At 41.6% G+C, this 12,058-nt stretch overlaps 1 protein-coding gene across 1 annotated transcript in view; it reads right to left on the reverse strand.

Annotated features, from left to right (window-relative positions):
* Positions 1 to 12,058, reverse strand: part of snd1 (staphylococcal nuclease and tudor domain containing 1) — a 778,779-nt gene that overhangs the window by 729,037 nt on the left and 37,684 nt on the right. Inside the window, exon 9 of the mRNA XM_033040015.1 lies at positions 1,546 to 1,636. Coding sequence (XP_032895906.1) covers positions 1,546 to 1,636 — 91 coding nt within the window. The remainder of the gene's footprint in view (positions 1 to 1,545; positions 1,637 to 12,058) is intronic.

The following is a 12,058-nucleotide window of genomic DNA, read 5'->3' on the forward strand; positions in this document are numbered from 1 at the left end:
TAGAGTAGTAGGAGAATCTAAGGTGGAGTTGTGGACACATGAGAAAATAGATTGTATGGAAATAAGAAGGGGTTTGGGGATTGAAGGTAAAGACGATGGATAATAGTGCCTTTTTCTCATATTGTATAATGATGTGAAAATGAAATGACATGCTGCTGTCTCTATTATTTTTAAACATGAATTGTAACTGGATACAGATCACTCAGATATTGTGGAAAAAGACAGGTGGTCATCGTGCCTGGCCTGTCTGAGACAGAAACCAAGACCCCGCCTACATGCTCAGTTGGAAACAGTCCATTACTATTTTATAGTGGGAGAATTATCACACATACCAGCTCATACATCCTTCAACCGATATCATTAATAAATAAATTATGGGGTAATTATCGCATGTTTGTAGGAGTTTGCTACAATTGTGACTATAATAAAAACTTTTGGTAACTGTAAAGTGCTCCCTTGAAAGGGATGTGAAAGACATAAAAAGAGACAAATTGATCATTATTACACAGGCTTAAATAAATAATATAATTTGCAGGCCAGTGTTCAAACCTCATTTATTTCTGACTGCTTGTGGCTGGGTATCGTTTAAGCACAGACTAAGTCTCAAGCTCTTTCATCAGGTGAGCCCATGCTCTCCATGAGCTGAAGCTGATCCTGGGTTAATGTAAGAATTTAACATGAACCACACAATGAACCACACCTGTCAACTCGCAGGTAGCTCTGGCAGCTGCCAGATTCAAAGCTGCTTTGCTTTCCATCTTTAAGTAGCCCGTTTTGATTTTGATCAAGGTTACAAAGGATTCCTAACTAGAAAGAAAAGTGGAATAGTAACAAAGTTTGGTGTAACAGAGTAAAACTTGAGTAAATGTTTAATTAAAAGCTGAACACAACAGACTCATAGCAGTAATCTCCAATATACCGAATTGTTGATCCTCATCCAAAGGCCATGTAATGATAGCATACCAGCTCACTCAAAATCTTGGGGGGTAATTTCAGGCTGCATAATCTCCGTAGAATCCTGCCATCGGGAAGAAGGTACAGGAGCCTGAAAACTGTAACGTCCAGGTTCAGGAACAGCTTCTTCCCTACAGCCATCAGGCTATTAAACACTACAACCTCAAATAAGCTCTGAACTACAATAGACTATTATTGAACTACTATTGTTTGTTGTGTGTGTAGTGTGTGGTGTGGGGTGTGTGGTGTAGGGTGTGGGGTGTGTGGTGCGGGGTGTGGTGCGTGGTGCGTGCGTGTGGACACTGAACATTTTTTCTCTCGCGTTTATTATATTGGTTACAGTGTACTATGTTTACATATTCTGTTGTGCTGCAGCAAGAAGGAATTTCATTGTTCTTTCTGGGACATATGACTATAAAACAATCTTGATTCTTGAGAATCATGCTCTCCATGTCTGGTTCCCCAGTCACGATATCAGTGAAGAGAGCTGACATAGACATTTCAAGATGAGCAAATTGTATACACTTGAATGCACAAATATACAACCCTAATGCACATTTTAAGTACTGCCCATTGATAATTTGAACCAACCTTAGCCACAAAATGTTTATCCTTTTGGTCCACATTAGATGTTGGAGCCACATAATCTTTCCAGATCCGAAGTTTTCGTTCTTTGGCAGATCTGTCAACATAAGAGAATGTTCTTAGTATTTTAAGATTTATCTTGAGCTATAAAACAAGACAATTGGCAACAGAATTAGCCAGTTGACACAAGTGCTGATCATTCAGTACGCGACTATACATCACTTTTCCCAAACAACAGTTAACCAGAGATCAGATAAGTCCAATGCCCAACTTTAGATATAGGTAAGAATTTCACTAAAATATTCCATACTTTCCCATGCTCTGCCCATAATGTAGTCTAAATCACAACCATTCCTGCTCCTCATTGTTATATTATAATTGGGGTTGTTATATCAAGATGATTTGTTAAAGGGTTCCTGCCTTGCTTCCAGATTCATTGATATAGAGATCAATGAAAGAGTCACCAATTTGAAATCCACAAACCCGATAACTGAACACTGCTTTAACACCAAGCTCAATTACTTCTCCTCCGATTTTGAAATTGAATAGGAATGAACTATCATGGAAGAAAATGCAACTGCTCTTTTGAGCGATGGGCGATATTGACATGATTTTCCGAATTAAAGTTCCAAGATCGAGAATCTCAAAACAAGATTTTTTTTGGAACATGCCTCTTCAAGTAGCAAAGTGAAATGCACACATTTTTACTTCAAGTATATTTTAAACGCCATTGCTCTTGTCATATGTGACAAGTTGATGAAGCACTTCAACAACAACTCGTATATCGCCTCATTAGAAAAAAGCTGATCAATCACAAAGTCACTGGGACAATGTGTCAAAAGGAGAAACGACCATAGGTACAACATTGCCAATTATATTTTTAATTGCTTTGGAACTCCTGTCTATAACTGCCACAACAGGGATTCCACAATTCCAAATGCAAACTCAAATGGGAAGTACAAGATAAAAGTCATCCACAATTTCTATGTTAGTTAGGGCGCCAGCATTCTGGTTGGACTGGAACAATTTTAGTAACAATATCACATTAGTATTCATCACTCTATTGGACCATAGCCGACCTCAGGTTAACAGATGCAAAACATAAGGTACATAAGGTACTGGAGAAGGGTGAAGAAGAATCAGTCTGTAGAAGAGTCTCGACCCGAAACATCACCCATTCCTTCTTGCCAGAGATGCTGCCTGTCCCGCTGAGGTACTACAGCATTTTGTGTCTACCTTCGATTTAACCCAGCATCTGCAGTTCTTTCCTACACATAAGGTAGTGGAGAATTTTTAAAGATCAGAAGTACATAATTGATCGAATTTTCTCCAAGAAAAAAATTTGGAAATAGTGCACAATGCAACAGATAACACGCAACGACTCTATTTGTCCAAAAGATTGACATTCTCCAATCTAATGGAAACTTCTAATGATCCCATGAATACTACCCTCGAGACTCATGAATGAATGAAAAATGAATGATGAATACGTTTATTGTCATTGCACAATACTGTGCAACGAAATTCCATTACATCTCCTCCGGTTAAAAAAAAACACAAACACGACAACCATTAACACATATGTACACTTATTAGTAAAATATAAATAGGTATTTTAAAAGAATTTAAAAGAATTTGGCGGCATTTCTTGGAATTACATTTTGCTTCCCCAGCATTCTCTGTTGGAATTTAGCTCTTTTATCGCACATGGGTAGAAACTATTTTTTAGTCTACCGGTGCGAGCCTTCAGAGTCCTGAATCGCCTCCCAGAGGATAGCAGAGTAAAAAGGTGGTTGGCAGGGTGGGATGTGTCCTGCTTGATATTTGTGGCCTGGCGCAAGCATCGGGCCCTATATATGTCATCCAAGGAGGGCGGTTGGGCGTTTGTAATGTTCTGCGCAGTTTTTATAATTCCCTGCAACGCCCTCCTCTCAGCCACAGTACAGCTAGCAAACCACACCAGGATTCCATAGGAGAGGATACTCTCCACGGCGCATCGGTAGAAGGACAACAGCAGCGGCTGTGAGACGTTTGCTCTCCGCAGAGACCTCAGGAAATACAGCCGCTGATGTGACTTCTTCACGAGAGTGACGGTGTTCATTTGCCATTTGAGGTCCTGGGAGATGTTTATTCCCAGGAACTTAAAGCCAGTGACTCTCTCCACCATGTCTCCTTTGATGTATAAGGGAGCAGGTTCCTCTCTCCTCTTCCTCCTGAAGTCAACGACCAGCTCTTTTGTCTTTGATGGATTGAGTACCAGGTTGTTTTTGGTACACCAGACAGTCAGTTTTTGGACTTCATCCCTGTAGGCAGACTCGTCGTTGTTGTTTATCAGTCCCACCAGTCGTGTCGTCCGCAAACTTAATGATCCTGTTTGTACTGTGTGTTGGTATACAGTCATAAGTGTATATTGTGTACAAGATGGGACTCAGCACACAACCCTGTGGCGCTCCTGTGCTGAGCGTCAGGACTGGGGAGTAATGGGACCCCATCCTGACAGTCTGTGGGCGATCTGTTAGAAAGTCCTTAATCCATCCGCATGTGTTTGCAGTTCATCAGCCATAGCACCAATAATTAAGTTCAGTTTTCCTGGTCATTATCATTTTTCCTGACTTGCCTTCCAATCCACAATTTATTTACAGTGCCCTCCATAATGTTTGGGACAAAGACCCATCATTTATTTATATGCCTGTGTACTCCACAATTTGAGATTTGTAATAGAAAAAAAATCACACATGGTTAAAGTGCACATTGTCAAATTTTAATAAAGGCCATTTTAATATTTTGGTTTCACCATGTAGAAATTACAGCAGTGTTTATACATAGTTCCCTCATTTCAGGGCACCATAATAATTGGGACACAGCAATGTCATGTAAATTAAAGTAGTCATGTTTAGTATTTTGCTGTATATTCTTTGCATGCAATAACTGCTTGAAGTCTACAATTCATGGACATCACCAGTTGCTGGTGTCTTCTCACGTGATGCTCTGCCAGGCCAGTGTTACAGCCATCTTTAGCTCATGCTTGTTTTGGGGCCTAGTCCCCTTCAGTTTTCTCTTCAGCATATACAAGGCATGCTCAATTAGGTTCAGATCGAGTGAATTACCATTTTTTACCTTTGAAAAACTCCTTTGTTGCTTTTGCAGTATGTTTGGGATCATTGTCATGCTGTAGAATGAACCGCCGGCCAATGAGTTTTGAGGTATTTGTTTGAACTTGAGCAGATAGGATGTGTCTATACATTTCAGAATTCATTATGCTACTACCATCAGCAGTTGTATCATCAATGAAGATAAGTGAGCCAGTACCTTCAGCAGCCATACATGCCCAGGCCATAACACCCCCACCACCGCGTGTCACAGATGAGGTGGTATGCTTGGGATCTTGGGCAGTTCCTTCTCTCCTCCATACTTTGCTCTTGCCATCACTGATATAAGTTAATGTTCGTCTCATCTGTCCACAATACCTTTTTCCACAACAGTGGTTGCTCTTTTAAGTGCTATAACCTGATCATCCTATTTTTACGGCTAACCAGTGGTTTGCATCTTGCAGTATGGCCTCTGTATTTCTGTTCATGAAGTCTTCTGCGGACAGTGGTCATTGACAAATCCACACCTGAAGAGTGTTTCTGATCTGTCGGACATGTGTTTGGGGATTTTTTTTTTATTATAGAGAGAATTCTTCTGTCATCAGCTGTGGAGGTCTTCCTTGGCCTGCCAGTCCCTTTGCGATTAGTAAGCTCACCAGTGCTCTCTTTCTTCTTAATGATGTTCCAAACAGTTGAATTTGGTAAGGCTAAGGCTTGGCTGATATCTCTAACAGTTTTATTCTTGTTTCTCAGTACCATAATGGCTTCTTTGACTTTCATTGGCATAACTTTGGTTCTCATGTTGATAAACAGCAATAAAAGTTTCCAAAGGTGATGGAAAGACTGGAGGAAAGACTAGGTGCTGAGAGCTCTCTTATACCTGCATTATGGAAGCATTTAAACACACCTGCGCATTTACAAACACCTGTGAAGCCATGTTTCCCAAACATTACAGAGCCCTGAAATGGGGGGGGGGGGGGGGGGGGGGACCATGTATCAACACAGCTGTAATTTCTACATGGTGACATACAAAATGTATAAAAACGGCCTTTAATAAAATCTGACAATGTGCACTTTAACCACATGTGATTTTTTTTCTATTACAAATCTCAAATTGTGGAGTAGAGGCAAATAAATAAATGATGGGCCTTTGGCCCAAACATTATGGAGGGCAATGTATTTCTGGAAGGTTATTTGTATCCTCATTGGTTTTCCATTTATTAATTCTCCAAACAAACTTACCGCAGGATGAATGTTCACTTTACTAACATATATTTATTTTTTAACATTTATAGAAGCGCTGTTTTTAGATTCCAGTCATTCCCTCGTCTCCCTGCTCCTGTCCAATAGAAGGTAAAAGAGCTTGAAAACCTCCACCACCAGGCTCAGGAACAGTTTGTTCCCCTCCATTATTAGGCTTCTGAACAATGTTGCCATTAGCTAGGGTACTGTTCAATTCATCTCTACCACATTGAGGACATTGTACTTCGTCTATGGAACTGATAGAAAAATAGGTGCAGGAGGAGGCAATTCGGCCCTTCGAGCCATTCATTGTGATCATGGCTGATCGTCCCCTATCAATAACCCGTGCCTGCCTTCTCCCCATATCCCTTGACTCCACTATCCCTGAGCACTTTATCTTCCCATTTGCTCTATTGTACTTGAGTTTGAATTGATTGCGTGGTATATCTGATCGGTTTGGATAGCATGCAAAACAAAGCCTTTCACTGTACTTTGAGATGTGACGATAATATACCTAAATCTAAATATTTAGGCCTCGTTCCCTTGTCAATTTTTTTAATCATAGTTCTTTTACTCATTCTTTTCCTTGTTTTATAAGCAGTCTGATATTCTGATTTGTTACAATCCTTGCACCAAATGACTTTTTCTATAAATTTAATAATTTCTTATACTTTTATGGTTAACCATAAATAGCAGGTTCGTTCCTTCATCTTTGGAAAGCATCTACTCTGAAAGATCCCCTTAAGTGCCTGCTGTCAAGTGACCAAACCGTTAATTTAGTTACCCAAATAGTTTAGTTGACTTTGCTTTCATGCTCTCTTATTTGTCCTTCAAGTTAAAATCATTCGGCACTTTTTTCTCCCCAGCCTGCACACAAAATTCAATCACTTTATTATTGCTGCTACCTTGGGGCACCTTTACCATCGTTAATCCTCCTCTTTGTACAATACATGTTTTTTGGACATTCAAATTGGCTCAGAAAAGCATGTCAATTCCTCATTTATGCTGCCTTTACTGATCTGTTTTTTCATTCTCTGTGCACATCAAGATACCCAATAATTATTACCTCACTTGTCTGACCAGCTCTCAATAACACCCCCTCCCCATTGCCTGCTCCCATCTTCTTAGAGCTATCTTGATTACATGCAGACATGAGAAATAAGAAAAGGAGTATGATTGAGCTGATTTTGGCCTCCGCTGCATCTTTCTGCCTGTTTCCTACAAGTGTACACTTCCCGATAGACCAGACATCCATCTCAGCCTTGAATATATTCAATGATTCAATCGCTTCTCTTCCTGGCAGTGAATTCCATAGACTGAAGATTCACAGAAAAAAAATGCTCTCATCTTAAATGGGCATTGCTAAACTATGCCTCTAGTTCTAGATCGTTGTTGGGCAAGGGAAGAGATAGAGCCCTCAGGCTCTCAAACTCCCTCATAAACGTGTATGTTTCAAGAAAATCACCTCTCATCTTTTTATATTGCAAGGAGTAAAGGCTCAACATTTCCACATAAAACAAGCCCTTAATCTCAGGAATCAACTTGGGGAATCTTTCAAATCCTTCAAATGCCAGTAGGTTCTTGCTCAAATAAAGAAATCACAACTGCACAGGTCCGGTCAACACCCTGTACAGATAAAGCAAGGCACCTCTTTCATTCTTTACTCCTTTATCATAAAGACCAACATTTCATTTACCTTGCCACCATGCAAACTTTACAGTTTATTTACAAGGACACCCATAATCCCTCGATATAGCAGCCTTCTGTAGTCTTTCTCCATTCAACAAATATCCTGGTGGTTCACCATCAGCTGATGATTGCAATTTATATTCGCCGTGGCTCCAGTTCCCATGCTCCCCATCCATTAGCGAAAGCTCCACATCCCGCACTCACTTTAAATCCACCTGCTCCTGTTGGCCGCATTCCTTCAAAACCCATCCCGTCTGCTTCCCTCGCCCCCTTCAAACTTACCAGCTTCACTGAATAGTTGCTGTGAAACATCTTTATATGAAAGTGAATTAATATTGTGCCAATAAATATGACATTTAATACTCTGAAAAGTCTGTTATCTAGCACCAAAGGCACAAGGATACTGAATTAACTGAGTTTTACTGTAGTTACATGAAGCCAACATGAAAATCCTTCCTTTTCTTGAGGCTTTAATTCATGCAGCAACCTTCTATGTAGTATGCTATAGAATGTCCTCTGGCAATACAAATAGTTCATTAATCGATTCCACTTTTCTTGATATTGCTCAATACATCAACAAACTCCTATAAATTGGTTAAAAGCAATTTCCCCTTCCTGAAAGGAATAGATCCAGTATCTTTCAATGACGATTGGTATCTCCAGGAATACTCATTCTTCCTACCAAGGAACTTTTCATTTAAACCATGAGTTACAATTCTCAATCTTTTAGACCCTTCCGTCCCACAAATGTGAAGTATTGATTTACACATACTTTCAAGACCATATAAAATATTTACAATGTACAATGTGGTCTTCTCTACGCCAAGGAGACAGAATACAAAACAAGTGACCATTTTGCAAATCCGGCTTTGCCCACAAGAGGGATCTGTCCACTTAAATTCTCCTGTTCTCATTCTAATCTGCCCTGTTTTTGAAAAAAAGCTGAATCCTTCGAGCAATACTTCACCTTCAATGCAGGACTTTATCTGAAATTATTGAAAGCAGATTAAGATTCGTCCCTAATTTGTTGTTCTTATTTCAGAATTTCACACCAATATATCCTTTTGAAATTATACTATTCTACTTCTCATATATATACCTCCCCCAACAAATCTGCATGTCTCATTGTCACCCTCTTTTGTGTTGCATTCAATTTCTTACTCACTCCAACCTTTAACCTCATATACACTTCTCTCTTCCCAGTTTTTAATGTATTTGCCATTGCCCAATTCTGATGAAAGGTCATCAGGTTCACTCAGACACTTCCTGACCCAAGCATTCCCAGCACTGATTTTACCACGGTAGACAAATATGGTGGAGAAACCCAGCGGGTGAGGCAGCATCTATGGAGCAAAGGAAATAGGCAACGTTTCGGGTCTGAAGAAGGGTTTCGACCCGAAACGTTGCCTATTTCCTTTGCTCCATAGATGCTGCCTCACCCGCTGAGTTTCTCCAGCATTTTTGCTACCTTCGATTTTCCAGCATCTGCAGTTCCTTCTTAAACAAACTGATTTTACAACATAGCCTTTGATCCTGCAAGAGTTTTGACTGGATCCAATGCACATCACATCAATGCAAAGCTCATCTGAAAACAACAGCATAAAATTTAAAACTTACTCCAGTTGCACGGAAAATGAGTCAGGAACTGATTTCCGAATTTAAGGTGCCGAGACAATCTCAAACAACATTACTTGTCCCCTTACACATACGTAACATAACATCAACACTTCCCACTCATTCAGCGAACACTTCCTCCCACACTGGCAATCACAGGAGATTTGACATAGTTGCTTCCAAAGTGAAAAATCTGAAGATTGATGGGAAGGTAGGGGGAGAGGAATTAAACATCATATGACATTACTTATTCAGAAATTATGGGAATGAATTATGGGCAACAATTTAAAGAGATTCCCAATTTCTCTTTCCACCACCTCCTGTGGCAATTCTTGCAATATAACTCAGGAGACAGGTTCATTGCCCACCTGGCAACTGATTCAATTGCTTCTTGTTACTTACATTGAATGCATGAGCACTGGACACCAAGGAAAAGCCCAACAGCAAGTAGGAGACAGACAGTTAGCACAAACTGAAGTGACAGGTATTCAAGATTCATTGGGAAAAGCAGAAAGCACAACAGATATTGACCTCTGTTTTACTCAATATACAATCATACATGTTTCCCACTATGATCAAATTATAACATGGTTTTCTGCTGATAGGTTGATAAATCATTTAGACTGCGAAAGCAGTAATCAAACTGTGCCCACTGGCAACAAAAGGCACATTTATACTTCAAAATTTGAAACGATGAAAATATACCATTCATCCTAACACATCCACAGCAGTCAAAAGAGAGATGCCAGCTAATGCCACCATCCAGCACTCCACACTTTCACTGTAGGTCATTGTTCATCAAGCATGCATGGAAAGATTCAAAATGTAATGAGTGCTTCTGCCTCTACCACCATTTTAGGCAATACGTTACAGTTCACTACCTTCCTCTGGGTTCCAGACCAGGGCATCAGCTATGTCCTCATTCTTTAGGGAACAGGGGTTCCCCTCTTCTTTTATAGATGAGGCTCTCACTAGGGTCTCCTCTATATCCCGCGGCTCCGCTCTTATTCCCCATCCCCCAACTCGTAACAAGGACAGAGTCCCCCTTGTCCTCACCTTCCACCATATCAGCCATCTCGTACAACATTTTTCCAACCTCCAACGGGATCCCACCACTGGCCACATCTTCCCATCTCCCCTAAGGTACACAAAATTGCTGGGGAAACTCAGCGGGTGCAGCAGCATCTATGGAGCGAAGGAAATAGGCGACGTTTCGGGCCGAAACCCTTCTTCAGACTGATGGGGGGTGGGGAAAGAAAGAAGGAAAAAGGGAGGAGGAGGAGCCCTCGGGGCCAGCATCTGCAGTTCCCTTTTGAACACTTCCCATCTCCCCTTTCTGCTTTCCGCAGAGACGGCTCCTTCTGTAACTCCCTGGCCAATTTGTCTATTCCCACTCAAACCACCCGCTCCCCGGTGAACGGTACTTTCCCTTGCAACCGGAGGAAATGCTACACTTGCTGTTTTACCTCCCCCCTCCACTCCATCCAAGGACCCAAGCAGTCTTCCAGGTGAGGCAGAGGTTCACCTGCACCTCCTTCAACCTCATCTACTACATCCGCTGTTCCAGGTGTCAACTTCTCTACATCAGCGAGACCCCAAGCGCAGGCTTGACGATCGCTTCGCACAACACCTCCTGTCAGTTTGCACTAACCAACCTGATCTCCCGGTGGCCCAGCATTTCAACTCCCCCTCCTATTCCGAATCCGGCCTTTCTGCCCTGGGCCTCCTCCATTGCCAGAGTGAGGCCTAGCGGAAATTGGAAATTGGAGGAACAGCACCTCATATTTTGCTTCGGTAGTTTACACCCCAGCAATATGAACATTGACTTCTCCAATTTCAGATTGTCCTTGCTTTCTCTCTCCTTCCCCTCCCCCTTCCCAGCTCTCCCACAAGCCTACTGTCTCCGCCTCTTCCTTTCTCCCCCCCCCCATTGGTCTGAAGAAGGGTCTCGACCCGAAACGTCGCCTGTTCCTTCTCTCCACAGATGCAGTCTCACCCGCCACATAGGAGGACCATGTCAAAAGTCTCATGGGCCAGTCCCCCTTAGGCTATTTTTAGGTGACTGTCATAGTCGTAGCAGGTCGCCGAAAAAACGGCGATTGGACCCCCATCGACAAAAGATTTGAAATAGAATCATTACATTAACAACAAAAAAAATACCGAAGTCAGCAGCGGCGACAATCTACGTCACCTGGCGACAACCTACGTTAACCTGGCGACAACTACGTCAGGAGAAGTCAAGCTACGCTCATTGGCGTCAAACCCAATGTCGCTGACCGTCTCCGAAAATGTTTCAACATGTTGAAAATCCAGCGCAGACCAGAAAGACGCTACGACTCTTTGGGCGTTGAGGAAACTTCTCACAACCATACAAGCAACACCCCATCGACCATGTGGCGACAACCTAGTCGCCTGTAGTCGCCTAAGTGGGACAGGGCCCTTACTAAAAATCTATGTTGACCGCATGAAGCTTAATCAACCATACAATTCCAAGCTAAATATAGCTGCTTTCACCCATTTAGCTGTGCATTGAGTACAGGAGTTGAGACGTCATATTACAAATATATACTAGATGTTGGTTAGGCCACATTTGGAGTACTGTGTACAATTGTGTTTTCCTGCTATAGGACCGTTGAACTAGAACGGATACAAAAATGATTAACAAGCATGGTACTTGGGGTGAAAGCTTTGAACTATAAGGGGAGGCTCTTATAGAAGTATATAAAATCATGTGGAACGTAGATAAGGTGAATAGCTACAGTCTCTTCCCCCACGGTAGGAGAATCTAAGACAAGAGGTCATAGGCTTTAGGCGAAAGGGAACAGATTTAAAACGATTCTGAAAACTAACCTTTTCCACACAGGGAAACGGGCCAGGTACGGGGA

This window comes from Amblyraja radiata, chromosome 21, assembly GCF_010909765.2.
Source record: "Amblyraja radiata isolate CabotCenter1 chromosome 21, sAmbRad1.1.pri, whole genome shotgun sequence".
NCBI classification, from domain to species: Eukaryota; Metazoa; Chordata; class Chondrichthyes; order Rajiformes; family Rajidae; genus Amblyraja; species Amblyraja radiata.